Source organism: Ascaphus truei, chromosome 2, assembly GCF_040206685.1.
Source record: "Ascaphus truei isolate aAscTru1 chromosome 2, aAscTru1.hap1, whole genome shotgun sequence".
Classification (NCBI taxonomy): Eukaryota; Metazoa; Chordata; class Amphibia; order Anura; family Ascaphidae; genus Ascaphus; species Ascaphus truei.
Genome location: NC_134484.1, coordinates 237,618,908 through 237,644,218, shown reverse-complemented (window position 1 = coordinate 237,644,218; position 25,311 = coordinate 237,618,908). Strand labels below are relative to the sequence as shown.

Below are 25,311 nucleotides of genomic sequence, written 5' to 3'. Positions count from 1 at the left end.
GAGGTTCTCCTTCAGAGATTCCTCCCTACTACGCTGGGGATCTGTTGGAGATGGAAGCGCTGTACCATGAGTGAGTATGACTCAGCCATACCTCGAAAGCCAGTACTTATGACATCCCCCATACCATCGCGGGAGACTCAGGAGTCCTGTAAGCCAGCAGGTGCACCACACTATACCACACGTAACCAGAGTCAGTTTCCCACTGATAGCGCCCACATGAGATTGGGTTGAGGAAACACCGTTACACATGTACTTTTTGATTAGTTAAAGCAACACTCCTGCAGACACCCTGCTTCCAAGAAACGTATCTCTGTAGGGGGTACTTGTATTTATCTGCTGTTTAAATGTCCAGCATTCCGTGCACCATTAGGAAGCCACAAGAGATTACATCATGACATCCTTAAGATGCGGGACATTTATGCCTCCATTGGATACTGTAGGTCACTTTAACTGTAATATAAAAGTGTCATAATACATTGTCTGGGAGTCTTCAAAGCGCGATCTGAGCTATTGCAGCCAAACCAGTGATACCAGCCATTACTCAATTACAGATATCGTTGATTCGGGTGCGATACAGTGGATCATGCTTTTGTTGAATACTAGCTATTTTGTATGGAACATGCATTTTGTACTGTAGTTCATTTTCACAAGAAGTATTTCTTATGATTGAAGGGGACTCTGTCCTCTATCAATCAATGGTACTCATACACTCACAGCATCAAAATCGTGCCTGGGAGCACTTCTCACTGTTACCATCCACCCCTCCCTTCCCCCAACACCAAAGAAATATAAATACAACATTTTCAATTTGTGTGTCTACATACAAAAAGTAAAAGGATTACACACAATCCACAGATAAGGTGGGGGTGGGTCACTTGCCTCTTGATTGATGGGGTTACCCTCCGATTTACAAGCTTCTGATCATCACAAAGAGTGATTATGGAGTAACCCCCTCCTATAGCACATATACTGTAGCATGCAGTGCATTGCTAAGATGGGGAAAGCACTCCTTGTGATAATCAGAAATATGTGCGGAGAAAGGTAACCCCCCCAAAACCAGGACATGATCCCCTATTGATTTTTGGGGATACCCTAAACATACTACCCTCATGATCTTCACAGGGGGTGAGACTGATGCTGCTCTCTTATTTTGTACAGTGGAGGGGGGTACACTCCATGATCACCACTTGTGATGATCACGGGATATAAATCCTAAAATAAAAAGAATGCAGGAGCCCCTCTTTATTGTAGGGGTCTACAAAACAAATGTAAAAGCATTTACAATAAAAAAAAACAATTAGAACATGACATTGGGGGGAAGCTCAACTCCCTGTCCAGCAGGTTGTAGACAAGGGAGGAAATGCACCGCACAGGCACAAACACAGTATATAAATCACTCTCTGCACACAGTGTGATGGTAGGGGCAACCTATCACAGTACAGTACATTAAAGGTTATGCCTGCTAGTTGCCCCGACCCATCAAGATGGCGACCAAATGCCTTGGCCTCAGTAGCCATCTTAAGCCACAAGATGGATGCTGGCATAATTTGTAACCTGAGGTTAGCCATTTGTTGCAAGTTACTGTGTGATGTTTGCATTTGTAATTAGGTATCTGTAAGTTGTGCATGTATTTCTATGGGATTCATTGTGTGTTGGGCCCTTGATTAGATTATCAAGGCCAGCCCACAATGAATCCAACTGCCATCCTTTGTCCGGGCCAGGTTCTGTACTCAGGGAACAATGCTGGGAGGACGTACCCTTCACAAGTAAAGGTGTTGTTTCGCTCAGGCAGTGTGGAGATTATACCAGGAAGAATGGAGCTGGCATCAGGAATCAAGCCCCGGGTCCTAGCTCTAGCGGTCTGCTTCCCATTGGTCAGTTCCAATTTCCCAACTCCCAAGCACGTCTCTAGAGGCTTCCCCAGATTATGGTCCCCCCCCCCCCCCAGCCCTGATTGGTCCATGTTGGGCAAGCCCTCAATCTCTGATTAGTGGCACAAAGACAATCTCTTTTCTGATTGGTAGGAACCCGGACTTCCATGTTTCTGGATGGAAGCTGAGGGTTTAGGTAAGTTGATGCTGATCAGAGTTCCATAGTTACTCTTACTGTAGCTGTACAGAAACCGTGGACACCGGGGTAGTCATTCCTACGTGCAGGAACCTTTGCAGGATGGACTGTGAATGAACATTGAGAGTAAGCTGGCTTCAGTTGCGCCTACCACCTAGTCACCTACTATAGGATATCCCTCATATTCCCTGTGTTTTTGTTAGTTATTGCTGTATTCTGTGATTGTGGTTATACTGCTAGCTTTGGCTTAATAAACTCTGGTTTATTATATCTTTGTATTCTGCCTGGTGGATTGCAATCCTTATGGTAAACCCCAGTCGTGACACATACATACATAAGTATGTGTCCCCTCCACCTCTGATTCCCCCTTCATAACTCTAACCTACCCTTGACTCCTACTTACTCCCTCCACCCCTACTCACCCTCTAACTCCCCTCTCCCTCCTAACTCCCACGCCAACTCACCCCCCTGACCTCCCTCTACAATACCCCCCCCCCCTCGTATTGTCTATTCAATTTAAAGGTGAAGATTGATTACCTAAATCAATGTCGGAAAATGTAAAATGATCCATTATAAAGAAATGTCAAATCTTAAGCAACTGTTAACAATAAATTAATGTGAAATTATATTTTTGGAGAAGGGGTAGCCTTCTGTTTGAAGCACTGGCATATAAAATAGTATAATATGGCTGGATGCTGAATGTCAGGTCTGTGTGACTTTGTTCAAGTCGTTCCTTCCTTAAAAAGGATTATGATGATTTATAATGTTCTCCCTGCTACTGAAAAATTAGATTTATCCAGGACGTTTACAGTAAAGTGAATCAACATATCAGACTTCAGTAATCTTGTCATATTCGCCCATGACGTCTCTGAATTATTAAATTTGTTTGTACCTTAATATCCTGTCATGCTAAAACAATAAATTATCAACCACAGCTATAAACTTTTGTGAAATTTCCCCTGTGGTTGTTGTAACTGTACGAGGGTGACCAGATCACTTGGGATAGCGAATACCAGGCAGAACTCTGAGGCTAACAAACATTATTAATTATATTATTATTATTTGGCTGGAGCAAACAGTTAACAACACAAGCACAGAGCAAGATCTCACCAAAACAGGAAAAACGAGGACTCCAAGCTTGCAAGGTGTAGGGAGCTTCCGAAGCCAGCTTACCCTGGATGCTGCCACAATAGTTTATTCCTCAATCCCAGTACAATAACTAGAGATGACCACCCATAGTCGCACAGTTCTTGATACAGTTGGTCTCACGTTATTGAGACCAACCAAGAACAACTGTGTAGCACTGATCGGTGTCGGCTTGTATACTTTCCGAAACATGGAGAACATGCTGGTGCTGACCAATCAGCAGAGTTCATTAATTTTCAAAGCCAATCAGAAAGGATCAATCAGGAAAGGGGTGGAGCCAGTGCCTTATATACCTCCCACAGGGTTAGATGCCTCACTGCTGGGGAGAGAACAATGCTCTGGCCTTGGAGGGGATACTCTCAGCCGGTGGGTGCATCCTTCCCCAGACTCCCATTATATCTTAACACTGCACAAGACCCCACACAAAAGCCCTCTGACTCACTGTGTGCCTGATACTTACCCATTGTTGCTAGCCCAGGTACATGAGTCACACATATACATACAATAAACCAGGAAATACACCCAGTAACATAAGTTAAAAATTACCAAGGCTGGGACATTTTACAGCCCTGATATGGCAATATTTTATTTAAATTCAGTGGGTTGCCATCTTGATTGGAAGATGCAGCAAGTGGGCTTAACCTTTATTTGGGCATGCCATGTGGCACCTCCGTCATACTTCCTCCCCTCAAGATGAGACCCGTGGGGTGACGGTCCCGATGGCTGTAGCACTGGGCCGGGGTCGTCCTGCTGGAAAAGCCATTGGTGTGCCCGTGGTTACTTGCTGCCCCTCTTGTGCTGAATAGTAAAGACATATATTCTTGAACAGCCAAGCTCCACCACAACAATTTCACAATTTCCCGAACACCCGATGTAGCCAGATGAGGGGGTTGTGATCAGTTACCATGGTAAAGGCTTGGCCATTCCTCAAGCTCCAAACAATTGCCAAGCACTCCTTTTCAATGGTAGTGTAGGCAACCTCACGATCTAAGAGTTTCCTGCTCAAATAAACTACCAGGTGCTCAATCTCTTCCTCGCCCACCTAGCTGAGGACTGCACCGATGACTTAGGTAGAGGCATCAGTCTGCACCAAGAACCGATTTCTGTAATCGGGGGCATTTAGAACTGAAGTGCTGGCTAGGGCATCCTTGAGGGCTTGGAATGGAGTTACCAAGTTATGAGTCAAGTCAGTCAGGGGCTTAGCAATAGCATGCATGGCATGGTATAAACACAGTAATACGCAGCCATCCCCAAGAAAGCAAGCACTTGCTCCTGGGTGTGGGGAGTCAACCACCGGAGGATGGCTTCTACAGTAGCCAAGCTCTCCTCTTCCCACCTGGTGCCACAGATAAAAGACTTCAGGGTCAACTCTGCCTCCCTTTTCTGATGTACGTGTAGTAACACTGCTACATGCCCTAAGTGCTTATCCCACATCCAACTAAACACTGCCAATTTGTCAAGATAGGCCCGAGCATACCCCTGCATCCTTTCCACTAACCGAATGACCAGGTGCTGGTATGGTAGCCAGGGCATTCTTAATTCCAAATGTCATTATGAAAAACGTGTACAAGCCATTTGGGGTGATGAAGTTGACTTCTCCTGTGCTTCGGGGGTTCACATAGACCTGTGTGGTTCCACCGGTTTTGGATCCCAGGACAACCGATGATACCCAAGGACTCTGATTTAAAGATGACCTGTAGGGACAGCATCTCCTCGATTTCTCAAAATGTTGACCTGAGTGGAGATCCAATAGGCAGATTTGCAGAGGGGCGCGAGGTGGGTCCCATCTGACTTATCCGTAAACAGGCCCTGGTATGTCCCTAACACTTATCTCACTTGTGCCTGTTGGGGAGCAGTGAGCAGGGTCCCGATACCCACCTGGTCTGCAGATCCTCTTTGCTGGGCTTCTCCAAGGAGATCGGCAGAGCCTGGCTCGCCTGATCTCCCAGTGGTGGGCTACAAGCCACCATAACCACCGGCTCACTCACATGATATGCCTTGAGCATGTTTATGTGGTAGGTCCGCTAACTAACCTGTTGCTCATCCAAACATGGGGCTTGGACCCAAATCCCTCTCCCCGAATTCAGTTCTATATCTCCCGCAGGGTTAGACAACTCACTGCTGTGGAGACAACCATAGTCTGGGCTTGAAATGTATTCTCCCAGCAGGGGGGACATGTCCTTTCTCAGCCTCCCATTGTCCCCTAACAATGCACCTGGCCCCACACAAAGCCCTCTGACTCACTGTGTGCCTGATACTTAAACATGGTTGCTAGCTCCGTACACAATGAGTCACACAGATACATACAATAAATAGCGAAATACACACAGCAACATAAGTTAAACATTACCAAGGCTGGGGAATTTTCCAGCCCTGAGATGGCAATTTAACCCATTCAGTGGGTTGACAACTTGACTGGCAGAGGCAGCAAGCAGGCTTAACCTGTATTTGAGCATGCCATGCTGCCCCTGCCGTCACAGACATAATGAAGACGTGAAGAGTTGATGATACAAATGTAATGATTGGAAAAAAAACATGAACGTTGAAAAGCATTTTAAAGCATATATTATGAAGTTGCCTATTCTTTTCTTTTTTTTGTAACTTAAAGTTTTATTGGGTTGACACAAATTATACAGATAACATTACATCTCATCTCATTTTTCAAAAACAACAAACAATATCCAATGATCATAACCCGTCAAAATCCCCGAGGGGGAGGGAAGGGGTGGGCAGAGGTTCTCTTTTATCTTTTGTCCTCTCCTTGCAGCCATCTTGTGTCTTATACTCTCCCATGCGGTCTCAATCACCTATTATCATCACTAGGGTCGGGTTTTAACCCCCTAATCTTCAATGTTTTTTTAAACTATGATTCCCTTAGTCAGAGGAGAATGCATTTATTTCTATCAAAGCATAACTGTGGCACCGTTCACCCCTGGGATATCTGTTTGGGTCAGCCATGGGAATTTAGCGCCAGTGTCATTAACTAGACTGGTTACTTTTTCATCTGGCAGACAAACCAAATTCTATTTAGAATTGTAGTAATAGATGGAATTTCATTTTTCTTCCATACTGCTGCGATCTCGCATCTCGTTGCTATTGCAAAATGGGCAACTAGTTTATTTTAGACCCTGGCTAATCCCTGAGTTGGTCTTTTCAATAGGAAGAGCCACGAGTCCATGGGAATGGTGAGGCCCAATATCCTCTGTAGCCAATCTCTAATCTGCTCCCACAGGGGCACAACTCGAGGGCAAGACAACAGCATATGTAGCTCTTTCTCTACATTGTTTAGGACACAATGGTGAGTAACCTGGAATACATTTTGATAGTTTTAGTGGGGTGAGATACCATCTCATTAACGCCTTACAGTATATGCATTCTCCTTTAACGTCATGCAAATCGAACTCTTAGCAACCGCCAAAATTCTCGTCCCATTCTTCCTTGTATAATACCTCTCCCAAGTCTGACTCCCATTGGGACAAATACTGTAACTTTCGGGAATACTCAGAGCTCGAACAGGTCACTTCCTTATACAATTGAGAGATTAGTCCCTTAGATGGCTATGCACTAAACAGCACGTTTTTGCACCTGACTGGAAAAATTTTGCTCGGCCGTTAAAAAGTGAAGCCAAAAGCGGGATTCACTAACAAGTTCAACGCATTTTGGTCCAGCCAAGCAAAAATCTGCCCGATCGCCCGAGCTTTCCCCCCCCCCCCCCGCTATCGCGCTTAAACTTATAAAGCGCGATAGCTGGAAAAAAGCCGCCTGTAAGTACTGCATGGAGACACTGCGTCTCCATGCACAGCTCTTACAGGCGATCATGAAGCATATATATACATTTGAATAATAGTGTACATGTGCAGGGGATCTCTTGAGCTGAACCGCATTGATTTCAGCCTCGGAGACCCCCTACTTCATGAGATACAGACCCCGTTATGGGATACCGGTATCCCCTGTTCTTTTAAAGCTCCCGCGTCACGTGACCGGGGGATTTAAATCCTGCAGAGGATACCGGCACCCCATAACGGGGCCTGTATCTCATGAAGTAGGGGGTCTCCGAGGCTGAAACCAATGCGGTTCAGCTCAGGAGACCCCCTGCTCATGTACACTAGTATCAAAACACACATATCAATAAAAAAATTATTCATTACCGTAGCGGATAGCCGCTATGGTAATGAAGCTGCTTTAATATAATTTGTATTAATATTGTGCGGGAGCAGGGGGTCTCCTGAGCTGAACTGCATTGATTTCAGCCTCAGGGACCCCCTGCTTCCCGAGTTATATGCCCAGATATGGGGTGCCGGTATCTCCTCCATTATTTACATGTCACATGTCACGCGACATGGACGCTTTAAAAATGGTGGCGACAGTGGCATTCGATGCCCCATACTGGGGCCTGTAACTCGGGAAGTAGGGGGTCCCTGACCAAGAAATCAAAGCAGTTCAGCTCAGGAGACCCCCTGCTCCCGCACACTATTTAAAAAAAAAAGACATTAAAGCAGCTTCATTACCTTAGCGGCTATCCGCTAAGGCAATGAAGGGGTTAAGGCACAATAAAATGTTTATTGGGGACAGTTGTCCCCAATAAACATTGCAATACACAACACAAATCTGTTTTAGTCACACTAATGTGCTGCACTTCTTCCAACTATGTTTGGTTATAGTCAAAGTATGCTAAGATAATGAAGCTGTCGCTGATCTATGTCATGTCAGTCAGTGTTGCAAACTTAAAATCTGCCATGTGGCTATTGCTGAGCACAGTATTGTGGGTGTTCTACTGTATAGGCAAAATAGAGACTGCCACACGACCTGACCTGTATGCATCTGCTGCATTCACTCTCCGCTCTCGATCTGTCGTCCCCTCCACCGGCGTCACCTCGTTGACGTCATAAAACCCGACGTACGTTTCGCGTTATCCGTAATGCTTTTTCAAGGTAGGAGGAGTGATTGATACTCCTTAAGGCTATCCTTATGTACCTACTGGTGGGGGTGTTTCTGAACTCAGTGGCCTATCATAAAGAGTCCTTCACGAGACAGTTTAAGCCTATCACATAATTGAGGATTAAAGTAATCATATGTCTCGCCCCCTTTATAGCTGATCACAGCAAGGATACCTTCTTGCTAATATTTATCGCTTAAGAAGGGAATCAATTCCTTATATTGGATTGATCTATTAATCAAGAGCTAATTTCCTTAGCCCTCCTTATTCGAGTAAATGGTACTACACTAATTGGAATTTACGATGGAGTAACATGTAGTCACGATATGCTGAGCATAAGGTCTACTGTATAAATACACTGTGTATAAAGAATAAACCTTCTCTGCGCATGGTGAAAGATGTTAGCAACTAACCAGGGAATCATGGTTATAGCAACTGGCTATACGTGGCTATAATGATAGTGTATTAAAAGATATATTGGAACTGACACCACAGAGGATAAAGACCAGTATAATAGTCCATTTGAAGGTAAGATTACAAAGAAAAAATACTGTCCTGTGCTTCGGTAAGCAGCAATAGCACCATAGGGTGTCAAAGTCGTCATGTGGGACTGTGAAAGAGGGAGCTGTAAAGGGCCACTAGGGTAACCGGAGTGTATAAGAAAGGTAATGACCCTTACCTAAATCTCCACTTCAGTATGGGTCCTGCTCTCCTCTGTGTTCAGCTCCTGCATGCAGCCATCAATGAAAGTACATGTAGATGGAAGAATTCCGGCGCAACTGTGCATGACAGACTCCACAGGCTCCCAGATGGATTCAACAAACTTTATTTGTACAACGACACACTGGGGCTACACCACGATCTCCCCCTCTACGCGTTTCACCCTCTAGAATAGGGCTTCGTCTCGGAGTGGGGAGACGTGGTGTGAGCCTGAAGATTTAAAATGAAAAAGCCCGCGAAAAGCGGCTAAAAACGTTAACCCCTTCATAGAAAATTCAACATAGTCATACATCTGTATATACAATGCATGTGATTTGTGTAAGCGCCCAGATACAAAAAATATCCAAATAGACTATAGTAACCATATACAGTAAGGCTCATACTGTTACAAGTTAATGACATAAAGGGTACCTTAAAATCTGATTGCAACACTTCAAAGTAATGCAGTGTCCCTGGTCTCTGTATAATTAATCAAAAAGCAGTCTCAAGACATATAATCTAAAAGAAAACATAATTAGATATATGTCAGTTTACTCAAACATCATATTAAATTGGACTTGCTAACCAGAATCTTGATATATTTCAGGGACACATCCAGGAGCGGTGAAAAAGGGGGGGGAGGGGGGAGAGAATGGAAGGATGAAGGAGAAGGGAAAGGAGGAGGGGGAGGAAAGAGGGGGTGCGGGAGGGGGCGAGAGAAGGAAGGGGAAGGAATCTGAGGTGCTCCAAGATGCGAATCTTGAGCACTCTTGTGGTTAAGCCAACATATTGTTTCTTACATTGGCATTTTAGTAAATAAACTACGAAAGTTGTCTGACAGGACATGAAAGATCTAATCTTGAATCTACGAGTTTCATCACGATTAGTAAAATGTGTTGACTCCCCACTCCCCCCCCCTTTTTCACCGCTCCTGGATGTGTCCCTGAAATATATCAAGATTCTGGTTAGCAAGTCCAATTTAATATGATGTTTGAGTAAACTGACATATATCTAATTATGTTTTCTTTTAGATTATATGTCTTGAGACTGCTTTTTGATTAATTATACAGAGACCAGGGACACTGCATTACTTTGAAGTGTTGCAATCAGATTTTAAGGTACCCTTTATGTCATTAACTTGTAACAGTATGAGCCTTATATGGTTTCTATAGTCTATTTTGATATTTTTTGTATCTGGGCTCTTACACAAATCACATGCATTGTATATACAGATGTATGACTATGTTGAATTTTCTATGAAGGGGTTAATGTTTTTAGCCGCTTTTCGCGGGCTTTTTCATTTTAAATCTTCAGGCTCACACCACGTCTCCCCACTCCGAGACGAAGACCTATTCTAGAGGGTGAAACGCGTAGAGGGGGAGATCGTGGTGTAGCCCCAGTGTGTCGTTGTGCAAATAAAGTTTGTTGAATCCATCTGGGAGCCTGTGGAGTCTGTCATGCGCAGTTGCGCCGGAATTCTTCCATCTACATGGAGGTAAGATTATACTGGCTAGAATTGCCCAAATGTGTAGATAAATGGGTAATATCAACCATATCAAGTCATGAAGTTCAAAATGTCAAAGTGGTAAAAGGGGATACGCAACCAAGTTGTTACAAGATGTTGGGGGTTCAAAAATAAAACTGTGTGTATAAGGGATTGTAGGAGTGAATGATTTTAAGTGGGCCCGCCTCTATAAATCAAAATGGGTCCAGGTGATTTTAAAACTCTACTGTATCCCTGGATCCCCTTGTGGTCCCATGTAGGAATGTCTTAACTCCAGTAGATCCGCCTAAAGTAGACAATATGGATCCTAATGAGTGTATGACTCTATTATAGCTCTTCATGATGTATATAGCTACTGAAAGTGAATCGTATCCCCATAGTTCTTAAAAGCGAGAAGGTGATTATTGGTCATGTCAGCTTAGCGTTAGGGAACAATTGTATACACAGCTACAAATATGATGAATAAATAAATCAATCGTTAAGACCTCCTGGATTGAATGTCTGTAATGTAAATACCCATTTACATTCTTGCTGCATTAGTCTTTTATCCCAATCTCCCTTTCTCGGTCCCCATGGGATATGTTCAATGCTGCATACTTTTAAAACATTAGGGTCCCCATTGTGCATCTCATTCACATGGCGAGCAATAGGAGTGTCAAGATGGTTTCTGACTGATCTTGTATGCTCGAGAACACGTACCTTAAGGGCTCTGTGCTTTTTACCAACATCATTTTTGCCACATCTACAGGAGATTAGGTATACAGCACCCGTGTTTAGGCAATTGATGTAATCTCTAATCTTGTAAATCTTGTCTCTTTTTAAGTCTGTAATATCTTTGGTAACCTTCATAAACAAGCACACTACATCTCCCACACGGGTAAGAACCGGTGGGTTTCATGTCTTCTAGCCATGTTCTTGTATCCATGAGATATTATATTTGGACCATGTTTGAATGTCCCTTCTCAGGGTTAGAAGTAATTTGGGGTAGTTTTCTCTATATATGATTTTATAGTTATTCGTATTTAAGGGTGCGAGGGGGCCATTTAAAATTGAAATTTGTATCTATCAATTTTTCCACTTCCTTGGGTAAATTTATATTTAGGGCCTCAGACTTTGACTCATTAATTTTGAATCCAGATATCTTATTGAATTCCCCCAAAACACTGAACAATTTGTGCAGAGAGGTGAAGGGTTTTGATAGCGTTAAAATAATATCATCCGCATATAAAGCCACCTTATGTTTCTGGTCTTTAATTTGTGTTCCTGTTACAGTATGTCTGAGTTCTTCCAAATTTGGGCAGCTAGTGACTCCATGCTTAATGCGAATTGCAGGGGCGAGAGTGGACAGCCCTGACTGTGCCACTCTTAACTTTAATCGATTAAAAAATGAACTAGAACAAAATTAAACAACAGAGTAATAAAAACAAGTAAAAAACAAGTGTAATAACTGTATAAAAATTATACTAAATCCTGCCAGCCAAATTGTAAACAATAAGTAAGAGCCACTGCCCAAATAGAAGGCAGAAATTATAATCCCTGTGGTGGCTAATAACAAATCTACAGCCATATGTATCATAATCTCTTTAGAATATTTTATCTAAGGGATATGAGCCCTCCTAACTAGTGCTATAAAATGTGACTTAATTTATAATATGTATGGGAAGTAATAGTGATACTATAATAAAGTCTACAATGTAGGCAAGAATTTATTGTAAACTTAATTTCATCTCTATTAAAGACCAATATACTATGTGAAATCCTGATGAGTTATCATCAAACAACAGAATCTAGGCAGAGGCGGAAGAGCGGGTGGGTGAAAGGCAGAGGCGGAAGGGCGGGCGGGTGAAAGGCAGAGGCGGAAGGGCGGGCGGGTGAAAGGCAGAGGCGGAAGGGCGGGCAGGTGAAAGGCAGAGGCGGAAGGGCGGGCGGGTGAAAGGCAGAGGCGGAAGGGCGGGCGGGTGAAAGGCAGAGGCGGAAGGGCGGGCGGGTGAAAGGCAGAAGCGGAAGGGCAGGCGGGCGGGTGGGTGAAAGGCAGAGGCGGAAGGGCGGGCTGGCGGGCGGGTGGGTGAAAGGCAGAGGTGGAAGGGTGGGTGGGTGAAAGGCAGAGGCGGAAGGGCGGGCGGGTGAGTGAAAGGCAGAGGCGGAAGGGCAGGCGGGCGGGTGGGTGAGTGAAAGGCAGAGGCGGAAGGGCAGCGGGTGGGGGGGAGAAGGCAGGGGGCGGGTGGGGAGAAGGCAGGGGCGGGAGGGAGAGGCGGGGGAAGGGAAGGCAAAGGCAGGGGTGGGGGAGGGGAAGGCAGGGGAACGCAAAGGCAGGGGTGGGGGGAGGGGAAGGCAGGGGCGGGGGGGAGAAGGCAGGTGGGGGGTTGGGTGAGGTGAAGGCAGGGGCAGGGGGGAGGCGAAGGCAGGGGCAGGGGGAGGGATGGCAGGGGCGGGGGGGAAGGGGGCTGTCACTGTGTGTGTCAGTGTGTCTGTCACTGTGTGTGTGTGTCACTGTGTGTGTCGGGGGGGGGCAAAAAAGGAGCTGGGGGGGCAAAAAAGGAGCTGGTGGGGGGCAAAAAAGGAGATGGGTGGGGGCAAAAAAGGAGCTGGGGGAGACAAAAACAGCTGGGGGGAGGCAAAAATGGGGCTGGGGGAGGGCAAAAACGGAGCTGGGGGGGGGGGCAAAAACTCAGTCTCAGTTAAGCCTCCCCCCAGCAGCAACAGCCGACACCACCACCACCAGGGAGCATTTCCTCACCTCAGGCAGCAGCAGCAGTGTGCCTGGGGGTTGGGGAGCCCTGGGTTAGACCGCACCGGCCAATGAGAGCCGTGGGGGGCGGGACACATGGGGGGCGGGAGGGGCAAGATACACCTGCCAATGAGAGCCGTGGGAGGGCGGGCGGACCGACGGACCAATCAAATGGTCTACAGACACTCACAACCACGATTTTCAGTTATATATATATATATATATATATATATATATATAGTTGAAAAAGATTTCACAGGCACTCCAATATAGTATCCTGAATGGACTGGTGCATGTCCCATAAAGATAACAAAAGCATACATTACCAGAAACTGGCAAAAAGGAGACAGCACTCAAACAGGTCAGTTTAGTAAGTGTATTAAAACACAAAGCACAAAAGTGCAACTTTTCGATCCCCCTGTGGGATCGAAATGTTGGACTTTTGTGCTTTGTGTTTTAATACATTTACTGAACTTACCTGTCTGAGTGCTGTCTCCTTTTTGCCAATTCCTGGTAATGTATGATATATATATATATATATATATATATATATATTGATAAGCCCTATATTTTGGTCTAATTTGCAAAGGACAAGAATAAAATAACCTTATAATGGCTCTAATCTACATGAAGAGTTGCACGTAAAATTAATCATTAATATAACCTTAGACACAGTCTATTTGAATGAACCTGCATAGACATTATCCATGCATATACCAAAATAAATGGAGAGATATATTTTTCCAATAAGTGTCAGAAAGAGGAGGTACAGTAATGAACATATGTAGATAGTCTGGGGCTCTTGGAAAGGAATCAATTTAAAGGAAGTGACCTAAATCCCAATCGATATTTAACTCTTGCGGCGCTCTAGTTCTCAGGGTAAATATCCAAATGGCTTCACGTTATCTAGGGCCTTAATTCTATCACCTGTCTGGGCAGCGGCAGAATGTATTCAATGCCCTGAAATATGAAGTTGTCAATACTACCCCTAGGACAGTTAGAGAAGTGTTTGGTAACAGGATGGTTCTGATCATTTTTACGAATTAGTCGGGGATGCTCCATAACTCCAATTTTTAGGCACCTTGTGGTCCTGCTCACATATTGTTGTCCACATCCACACGTTAATAGACAATAAAGGTTGAGTTACAGTTTATAAATGTGTGGATCTTCTGGATTTCACTAGTAACTGTAGAGGTAAAGGTGGCCATAGAGTTCCTCCTTACACATATTTTGCAACCATTGCATTTAAATGATCTTTTAGGTAAATCAGATTTTTTATCAATCTTGAGTCTAAAAAGACTTGGCGATAAAGAATTTGCTATAGTTTTAGCTCGTTTGAAGATTATGTTTGGACCTGATGAAATATATGGTCTAAGAATTGGGTCAAGTGTTAAGACTCCCCAATGTTTTTTGAAAATAGATTTGATCTGTTGAGTTTGTGTACTATAGTATGTAATAAATGAGGGACTGTCATTAGTAAGGGGATTTTGTGAAGAGCGCCTCAACAGTGAGGGTCGTTCCATACCTGACACTTCAAGAAGAGATTTGTCCAAATCTCTTTGATTGTATCCCCTATCAAGGAATCGTATATATAAATCCCTTGACTGTAATTCAAAATCCTCTCTGCTAGAACAGTTGCGTTGGGCCCGCATGAACTGTCCTTTGTGTATCCCCCTGAGCAGGGCTTTGGGATGGCAATTGCTTGCCCTCAGAAATGTATTACGTTAATTAGGTTTGCGGAATATATCCGTCTAAATGTTGAGTGTAGTGTCAATGTAAAAGCAAAGGTCAAGGTAATGTACTGTATATGGTGAAAATTATAAATGTAGGTCAACTTTAAATTGTGATCATTGTGATGAAGTGAGTGGATGTATTCTAAAAGAATGGAGACATCACCTTCCCAAATGAAGAGACTGCCGTCTATGAAATGTCTGTAAAACAAAATGTGCTCCCTGTACTTATTCATATCTCCAAACACGTGGAACGACTCCCACCATCCCATAAAGAGATTTACGTTGGAGGGGGCAAAACTTGTCCCATGATGTACCATCAAACATTGTAGTAAGCCATGTGACAGAATTATTCTTGGGAAAGGATGTAACGTCATCCAAAGGGAGTCACATGGTCTACTATAACCAATCAGATTGGGGATATAGTTCTCACTATCTGATTGGCTGAAGTACCATGTGACAGCAGCGATGTTGGATTTTGTGACATCATGTTAAAGGGAAATGAAGCACAACTATTCTGATTGGCTGGCTTCAGTCCCTTTACATCAGGGCTGCACAACTCCAGTCCTCGAGGGCCGCAAACAGTTCAGGTTTTCAGGATTTCCCTACTTAAGCACAGCTGGCTCAATTAGTGGCTCAGTATGACTGAGCCACTAATTGAGCCAGCTGTGCTTAAGTAAAGATATCCTGAAAACCTGAACTGTTTGCGGCCCTCGAGGACTGGAGTTGTGCAGCCCTGCTTTACATGATGTCACATTAAAAAAAGGACACATGATTTTCACAGCCAATTAGATGTTGTGGGAACCATTTGCGCCAAAATGTGATGTCACAGGCCATATTTAAGGCCGGGACGTCTCATTTGAGCTCAAGAAGCTGACATGTCAACAGTGTGGGTTTAAGTTTTATGTCTCCAGGGGCTAAATGAATGTTTAAAGCTTCAAATTTGTCACTACTGATTTTGAAACCAGATAATTTACTAAAATTAGATAATTTATTGAACAGGTTGGGCAGTGAAGTAAGAGGCCGTGTCAGAGAGAGTAAAATGTCATCCGCATATAGTGAGATTTTAAATGTATGGGCCCAACCGGTCCCCCGTCCCCCGTCCCCCCTATATTGGGGTTATCACGGATGCGAGAGGCCAGAGATTCCAGAGAGAGGGCAAATAGAAGGGAAGACTAGGGGCAACCCTTTCTAGTGCCACCTCCAATTGGAAACTGCTCAGATGTCGCACCTGAGATAAGTACTTTAGCTGATGTGCAGGTATATAGGGCAAGTATTGCCCGAAGAAAGCGTCTCCTTAAATCAAATTTTTAAATAGTATTTCTGTCTTTAGCTCCTTAATTGTTTCGGCTTCCATTTTATCTAACAAATAATTGTGTTAAATATTTTTTTAGCATCTCGTTAGGGGGTATATCCTTTATCCATTGTAACATTATCTTTTTTTTGGCTGCCAATAATATAATTTCTACGAATTTAGGTATTCTCACCCCGTTATTTATGATCAGCCATTCCTCCAAGTTGCCAAATATCAAAGATACTGGTTCTTTAACCACAGTTATTTTAATATTCTTCTGTATATAATCCAGCATTTGGTCGAAAAGTTTGCAATCTTGGGGCAGTCCCATAAGCAGTGTTTTAGGTCTGCTTTAGGTTATTCGCACTTTGAACATCTATTGCTGGATTTGTCTGTATCCTTGTAACTTATGTTAAAAACACAATATGCCCTGTGTCAGTTTAAGTTGCATCTCTCTCCACGATTCTGATATAAGTTTTCTAGTTCTACCTAAACCAGTAAGTATTACATCTAATTCCATTATTTCCTCGAAATCTTTGGTCTAGGCTTCAAAAACATTTAGCAAATTCCTCTCATGATTTTTGTCTCTTACTAAATTGTATATATCTGATATAGTGTATCTGTCCTCTCTGGAAAGATATATAATCAATGATTAAATAACAAAGCTGACCATCAGTTGGCATCTCCCTGATAGGTTCAGAGGTTCCGCCACTCGTCTAGTTCCTTAATTACCTTCAGAAAAATACTCTTCAAATTGTCTATATATAATTTTCCCAGGTCCGCTGCAATATTAATACCTAGTTTTATTTATAAATTTCCTTGTCCTTTTAAAGGGTACAGTAACTTCTCATCCCATGTTATATTAATCCTCACAAATAAGAATGATGTTTCTGTTTTTGTACCATTAACTATGAACCCTGAGAATTTACCAAATTCCCCAATAGCTTTAAATATATTGGCAATGCCTCCTCAGGATTTGACACTAGGAAAAGCAGAACACCCGCAAACAGTGCTAATTTAGCCTCATACTTCCTTATGTTGATTCCCTTGAAACTTTCCATATGTCTGGAACTATTCAGTCAAGGGCTCAATCACCAAGTTAAATAGCAACGGTGACAGAGGACACCCCTGTCTTGTAACCCTGTATAATTTGAACTCAGAGGATACAGTAGTAACCCTGCTGCTTTTATCTTAGCTTTTAGAACCACGTACATTGATTTCATTATCCTAAGGAAATATCCCTCAATCCCCACTTTTTGCAGTACCTGGAACAGATACTTCCATCTTACATTATCAAAAGCCTTTTTGGCGTCTATTAATATAATATATTTTAAATTAGATTTGGTCCAGTTTACGGCAGCTAAAACTTTTCTAATAGTCTTTACTGGATGTCTCCCCTTTACAAATCCTGATTGATCTGGGTGGATCAATTTTGGTAGGATGGATGCTAGCCTATATATATATATATATATATATATATATATATATATATATATATATATATATATATATATTATATATATAGACCATACGATACCGGTTGCAACACGACATCAAGGGACAGCACGCAGGTAAGTAAATCAAAAATGTTCTATATTTGATAGAAGACACAAAAACCGACGTTTCGGTCCCCCAGTGGGACCTTTCTCAAGGTGGTGCAACCGGTATCGTATGGTCTGTTATTGCTTTATGGGATAAGCACCAAAACTTATTTACTTGCATATGGTGTGCCGGCTGTGCATTGGATTCTATATATATATATATATTTTTAGAGGATCTTGGTATCTGGATTTAATAATGAAATTGGCCTATATGATTCTGGATATAGGGGGGGGTGGGGGGAGTGGTGCTCTGGAATCCATTTGGAGCAAAAAGTCCATTCATTGTATTGGTTCCATTTTTTCCTCTAGAGACTGATTCTATCTTTTTAAAGTCTGCATTTCTAGTTGCAGTGTTGCAGAGTTATCCTCCAGGTCACTCACTCACTCTATTTTCAGCCTCCCTTATTCTTGTGCTGTGGGAGGTGAGTTCCCCTTTAAGATCCTCTATGGCTTTTAGTCAGAGTTGGCAAGATTTTGCTTACAACAGACGACAGAGAAGCCAATGCTACATCCAACATGACAGAAACACACAGTAAAATACTTATATATTCTCTTGAAATAGGGTAATTTAGTTTAACCCTTTGGCCAAAGCGTTGTAAGCTTGCGAGCCACAACAAGGCAGACACCTGTTCGCAAGGCCTAACACTACCAGATAAAATACTAATATACCTCTATTAGGATTAAAATTCTCATTTACCTCTATTAGGAGGGAGAAAGACCACAGTGGGTCTATATCCAGCAGAATGAAAGGACCTGCAAACTAGGGAAGTGGAAGATTTGGCTTCCCACAGATCTGGCCACCTCACCATGCTCTCTCTGTTTCCCTGTGTCCCTCATTCTCCTGTGGGTCACAGACATCCTCCTGATCCTCTACATGCTGCTCCACGAGGTCGGCCGCCATCTTGGATTTTTCCTTTTTCTTCTCTGCCTTCTCAGGACGCTGCTGTTGCTGCTATTTGAGGCATCTTGGATTTTTTTGGGAGAGATATTTTTACATACAGCACACTTGGGACGATTCCCTCTCTCCTTGCCCATCACTCTGCTGTTCTTTTTTGTTTTTCAGGTTAGTGCTGTTTTGGGTGATTACTAGCTGGACTTCTGAAGAGCTCAGCACTATACTTTCACTTTGCCTAGCATCAAAACAGACCATCTCGGTTTAATTTTTTTTTTTTGGGGGGGGGTGGATATTCTGATTTTAATATGAAAAAAAGCTCTTCTGTAGCTTTGCCTACTCCCTTTCTTTTGTGCCGATTATTGCCGTTTTGGCGGCGATCTGGCGTGTCCTCTACAGAGTTCCGACTTCTGCTGCTGCTCTATCTGGTGCCATACCAGAGGTCCGCCAACTAACTTGGTAATGGAGAGTTTAATAGCACATTTTGTATGTTCATTTTTTTTTTTTAAACTAAGACTCTTTAAATGGGGTTGGTGTCAACATCCTCATACACTTTCCTTACAACTACACCCTCCTTAATCTCTGAAGATTGAGATCTCAGAAGGGTGAGATGTACTGTCCTTTCACATAACCAGAAGATAACAAACAACAAACATGACCTTATTTACTATAATAAAATACATTATTTTATAGAATAATATGTCATAGCTTTATTTAAGAGACTTGAGTTTAAATTGAAAGCGCTATTTCTGTACATCTGCCCTCTGTCCACAAGTAAAATACTGTATATTGTACAGTAGAGGCAACGTTTATTCTAACATTTGCCGTAAACTAGCCAGGTTACATTCTGGGTATGTGCTGGGTATGTGCTGGGTATGTTCTGGGCTAGTTTGAGGCACGTTTAAGGCATTTCTGCATTGACTAACGACCCATAGGATTAACACAGCAGGGATCCCTGGCAGTCCAATTCAGTTTGAATGGGACTGCCAGGGACCCCCGCTGTTAATCTGATAGGCCATTAATCAATGCAGAAATTCTGGGGCTAGTTTAAGGAAAGTTTAAGGCATGTATTCAGAATGTACCTGGGTGTTTCCTGGGTTTTTTGGGGAATTGCCACTGGTTTTTGTTCGAATAAGAGTTGCCTCTACTGTATAAACATTTTGGTTTACAATACAATTTCATTTTCTCGAAAACCAGTGTTAGAATTGATCATAATTTTCAAAAAAGTTTTGTGCTGCCACACGTCTCTATTTTGTATTCTTCTAAATTAGCTTTAGATGTCAGACGACAATATGAGTGCTTGGATGCTTATTTTAAGAATTCCATGGAATGTGAGGTGTGCTTTTCCATTTCTTTTCAGCTTATTTTTTAGCAGCCCTATCAGTTTGTGGTTCCCATCCATTTAAATACATACTGTTTATTGTAATCCTTTCAGCACCAGAGGGACCTACACCACAGTGCATTGTAAGCGCTTATGGTACTGAATGGGATAAGCTTGTCCCTGATTAAATAGAATATTGGCCTAATGTGTATCCAGTCTGCTGAAATCTATCTTTCATTTACATTTTCTCTTTCTCTACTGTTGTTTTATTATATGCATGAATTGTTAAATTAGCTTGTGTTTGCTGCATTTTATTAACCTCCAAAAACATGTACCTATTATACACCATGGGTAAAACACATGCGTGCTTTCATTGATATTTTTTCTGCGTTACCAATACCTGTGCTAGCTACATCGTATGCATAACATACAGTAATATAGTATCTTGAAACTGTAATGACCCATTTTAAAACTGGTAAGGTCATGTTTTAGGGATCGAACATGAGTTAAATAAAATACTTGGAGATGTTATACTTTGTATTCATGTACAATTTAGGCAAATATTCTTAGATGTTTTTATGATTCTTTAAGAATAATACACATTTTCTATGTATATTCCTGGAAAGCAACTATTATTGTTTGCACCTACGTTTGGTTCATTGAATTTAACTCATACAAATGTGTTCTGAAAACCTTCCCTCCATAATTATTAAAATGGTAGTACTAACCTGAATTTTTATCTGCTTGGTTAATATAGTTCAGATTTTAACCTTCTATTTCTTTTTTTCTTCCATTCAGATGGTGAAAAAACGGTTTTAAAAAATCACCATGATCAAAATGCTCCTGCCCAATGGAACACAATAGAATCTTCCAGAACCAGTAAAGATCCTGTAGAAGATATTAACTCTCCAGAGCAGTAAGTACCATTGATACTCATAGGCAGATAAGAAAGTTGGGAATGTGGGAAGATTGCCTTCACAGAAATATAATAATTCAATGCAAATAAGGAATTAATTCAGAAATCCACGGTAGTGTGCCCTTTTTTTTTTTTAACATTGTGATTTATATTTTTACTTTGTACTTCATATTTTTTTCTATACACAGGAATTAGTAAGGCTTTTTCTTTATTGGTTGGCAATTCACCAAAATACCATATTTGTTTATTACCTCAAGTCAGATAGTGGAGCAAACACAAAATATATAGAGCTATATTTCCTAAACTGTGAAATGCTAGACATTTTATGGCATTCACTCGTATGGTCCAAACAGAAGCAGTAAGAAAAGCTTACCTTACATCACTGGTGATTTGCTCTGCTTAATAAAGGGGAATAGTAAAGGTGTGCCCAGAACATATTTTAATCCCCATTAGTTCAATGGGCCATAAGGTGCCTTTTGGCATAGCACCACTAAGAATATAGGGGCCATAATGTTGTGGGCTCTAGTTTTGTGATAACATAATTCACTCAGTAAGAGTGGTACATCTTTACACGCTCCAAGCATGAAACACTTGTAGAGAAATTGTATTAGGTTGCATGAGCTTCACATAATTGAGCATTAAATTACAGCCCAATATGCTGACCCTAAAGATCTACAGGACTCAGATATAGACTGTAAAAACAACATTCAAATTAAAAGGTTATTAACATGAAAAGTTCTAATACTTAATATATGTTGCATTGATTTTTTTTAACAGCATACAGCGACGGTTGTCTTTACAACTACCCATCCTCCACCATGCCTATTTGCCATCAATAGGTGGTGTTGATGCAAGCTGTGCCAGTCCGTGTGTAAGCCCCAGCGCCAGCCCTCGGCACAGACATGTGCAACCTTCCTTCCAAGTCATGGTCTCAGGCCTGTAGGAATGTGAGAAACAGGCTTCCTGAACTACAGTACTCCTGTTATTTTTCAAGAGACTGGACTGCACATTCTATAGAACCTTGATACACACATAACATTTGCTCTTGACACAGAAGAAGGAAATATTAAGGATGTCATCCCTAGAGTCCTATTTCAACCAGCGTCAGCAAGAAGAGAGAGAGAGAGAGATGCACATACCTGGAGCCTTATTTGTGGGGTTTTTGTTTCTTTACTCAGAGGACTCAGATAAAATAATTCTTCCCATATCTCTACGAGTGACAGAACAAGAGTAGAGAATTCTGAATCTTGCACAAATTTAAAAGAAAATACAGAAGATTAACTTTTTAAATCCAAGTCACAATGCTAAGTATATGGCTGCTATGGATTAGTACACTTTATACACGTGGAAAAAAACAAAATACAACACACAAAAAAAAGGAAACGGCACAGCTAGGAATTACTTGCAGCAAAACGTACATGGGTTTGCACAGAGCTGCTCAACTGTTGAACGCATTCCATACTTATTAGCCCTGCTTGTGTTTCACGTCTCAGACTATACACAGCAGGAAAAAAGAGCATCTTTACAAATGATCCCTCAGGTGTCAGTGAGACATGCAGTATTACCAAGGTTTTTTTTCTGTAACTGAACTAAGCTGTTTTTACAATGGTACACTGTAGTTGCAGAAGTAGCATGGAGCTACTAATGAAACCAAGGTTTTACTGTACTGAGCCAGAACAATTTGCAGCACAGCACTTCAGAGAATTTGGAACTGCCATGTTCCTATGCTCTCCATTTGGGACTTTGTTTTAACAAGGTTTCTGTATTTTTTTGTAGTAATACACAGAACTGAGCGACTTACAGGCCTGGGAATTAGTAAATAGCTTAAATGTCACAAGATGGATGATTTGTCACAGTTTTTGTGTTTGATTTGTTCCATACAGTGCCACACAGAAAATTACAACAAAACCAATGTTACAGTGGATTCAGGGTCTCTAGGCATATTTATAATGGTGCCAGTAAGTTTAGACTGCATATACCATTGCGCCGGAACGGTGTTACATTTCTTTGACTGTGAATTCAACCGACCCCTTAGTATTCTGTTGATATTTCATAAGAGGTAAGAGGGGTCAATCATACCAAACAGAACTTCCTGAAATAAAGGTCCTAACACTTGCCTGACAGAGGAATGGAGTCCTGTGCAGATTTTACTGCATGGATATATACCAAATCCTTTGTCATTTACAATGGAATGGGCAATAATAGGAACACCTACATAGAACATGTTCGTATATATCGAACAACAACTTTCAGAAAGTGAAAATAAACATGGTTAGATCAACTTCAATTATGAATCCCTTACAAATGTTAATATTGTACTTTTTAAATCGTCTATGGGCCAACACAATTGCAAAGCACAGTCTTCAAATGGGCCATACTGTACAGTACTGTACATCAGCATATCATTAGCAAATAACGTACAGTAGCAAGAGCCTCAACATTTTTCTTTACAATTATCATAGGAACAGCAGCTGAAAAAAGCTTAGAACTTACGTTGAAACCAATAAATAAGAAATGCAAAAATATAACTTCATGAAATGTCATCAATGAAGAAGACTTTTAGATAGATAGACATACAAACACTGGTTGAAGCATGATGGTACTCTGTTATATGTAATAACATTGTTGTACACAAATTAATTTACAGTACTTGTTTGATATACGAAGGAACTTTCTTGAGAAGGGTGCCTATCTTTTTGTTATTACATCATATACATTGTGAAGCTGAAAACTGTTCTATGTAACTAAACTCTTCTACGTGCAAGCACAGAACAACTCAATTTTTTACATCAGCATTATAATAAAAACAAACAAACAGTCCTTTATATAATAGTTATAGGACTGTTTTTGGTTGTTTTTCTTACACTACTGATGTAAAAATTGAGTTTTCCTGTGCTTAAACATATATACTTACGTGTGTGTGTGTGTGTGTGTATATATGTATGTGTGTGTATATATGTATGTATATATATATATATATATATATATATATATATATATATATATATATATATATATATATATATATATATATATATATACATATACATATACATATATACATACAGTCACCTGGGTTCTGATGAGCTTATATCTGGTACTATTTCTATTCAATGAAGAACATGTTCAATTTGTACTGTTTGTTCTTGTCTACATTTCACTCGTATTTCTTCTAGTATATACTGTAATGACATCACTTGTCCATGTACATCAGACTGTACAGCGAAGCCTTAGTGATCTGATTTGGGGGATCTGAGAGAAACTAGACCATTTTTAAATGCAACAATGTTTGTGGATACCAAAAATAACAAAAAAACATAGTTTGATTTCAGAGAACTTCAGCTGCTACAGAGACGTACTGTATTTTGTTATTATAGCAGTTTATTTAGTACAGCTTGTTTAACTGCATATCAACCCATAACTAAATTGGGGTGGGGATCCTATTATGGGGTTAATAATATATTGTAGGGCAATCCTTTGTGATCTCCACTAGCTTTTGAATGGATTGATAATTGAAGTTCCTAAAAGGAGTATATGCACTATGTCCCCAAATGATTCTTTGTTTGGTCAACCCTGTCATGCAGATGCAGCCACCAGTATTAGAACTCTTGCCTTGGAAATTCTGGGGCAGTCTTACAGTAAATGCCTCAACGTTGCCGCAACAGTGCCATGTGATTCTTAATGGCCCATTGGATTAAAACAGCAGGGGTCGCTGCAGTCCCATTCAGTTTGAATGGTACTGCAGGGACCCCCTGCAGTGTTAATCCGATGGGCCATTAAGAATCTCACAGAAATGTTGAGGCAACATTGAGGCATTTACTGTGAGACTGCCCTAGAATTTCCAAGGCAAGAGTTCTAATACTGGTGGCTGCATCTACATCTGGGATTTCTTCACATGGAAGTTACTGCAGCTGATCATATTCACATTATTAGATATACCTCATTCCTTCCCATCACAATATTCATCAGTGTGAAAGATGAAAGTAAAACATATACATGAAAACTTGGGAGTAAAGTCTGCTGGATGAGAAAATAATTGAAATAAAATGAATGACTCAGAAAAAATACTTAAGAGAAATGTATGGAAAACGTTTATAGTAAAGGGGAATAATTTATTATGCTTTTAGGACATGTATTATTCTCTTTTTCTCCTTACACATGGGCTCTTCTTCGCACACAAACACAGATACTGTACATTCACGTTCATTGTGGGAGGATATTTCCATATCCAGTAGGTATAAGCATACTGTATGCTCAAAACAAGAGTGTTAGGGTTGCTCTCTAGAAAGCTGTGTAGGTATTGAACACATGAATAGCATTACGTATTGTCAAGCACTCAACATTGTGTATTTCCCAGTATTCTTACATTTTTCTTAATTTAATATGGACCAGGGTCACTTAATGAAGAAAAAAAAAAAGCAAGAAAAAAAAATCAAAAAGGGGCACTCTTGTACATAATGTATACACAAAAATCAGT

At 41.4% G+C, this 25,311-nt stretch overlaps 1 protein-coding gene across 2 annotated transcripts in view; it reads left to right on the top strand.

Moving 5' to 3' along the window:
• Positions 1-23,362, top strand: part of GABBR2 (gamma-aminobutyric acid type B receptor subunit 2) — a 1,005,342-nt gene extending 981,980 nt beyond the window's left edge. For both annotated transcript variants that reach the window (XM_075585987.1, XM_075585988.1), the window contains exons 18-19: positions 20,717-20,834; positions 21,612-23,362. In XM_075585987.1, the coding sequence (XP_075442102.1) occupies positions 20,717-20,834; positions 21,612-21,777 (284 nt within the window). In that variant the 3' untranslated portion in view covers positions 21,778-23,362. The remainder of the gene's footprint in view (positions 1-20,716; positions 20,835-21,611) is intronic.
• Positions 23,363-25,311: the final 1,949 nt, after the last annotated feature.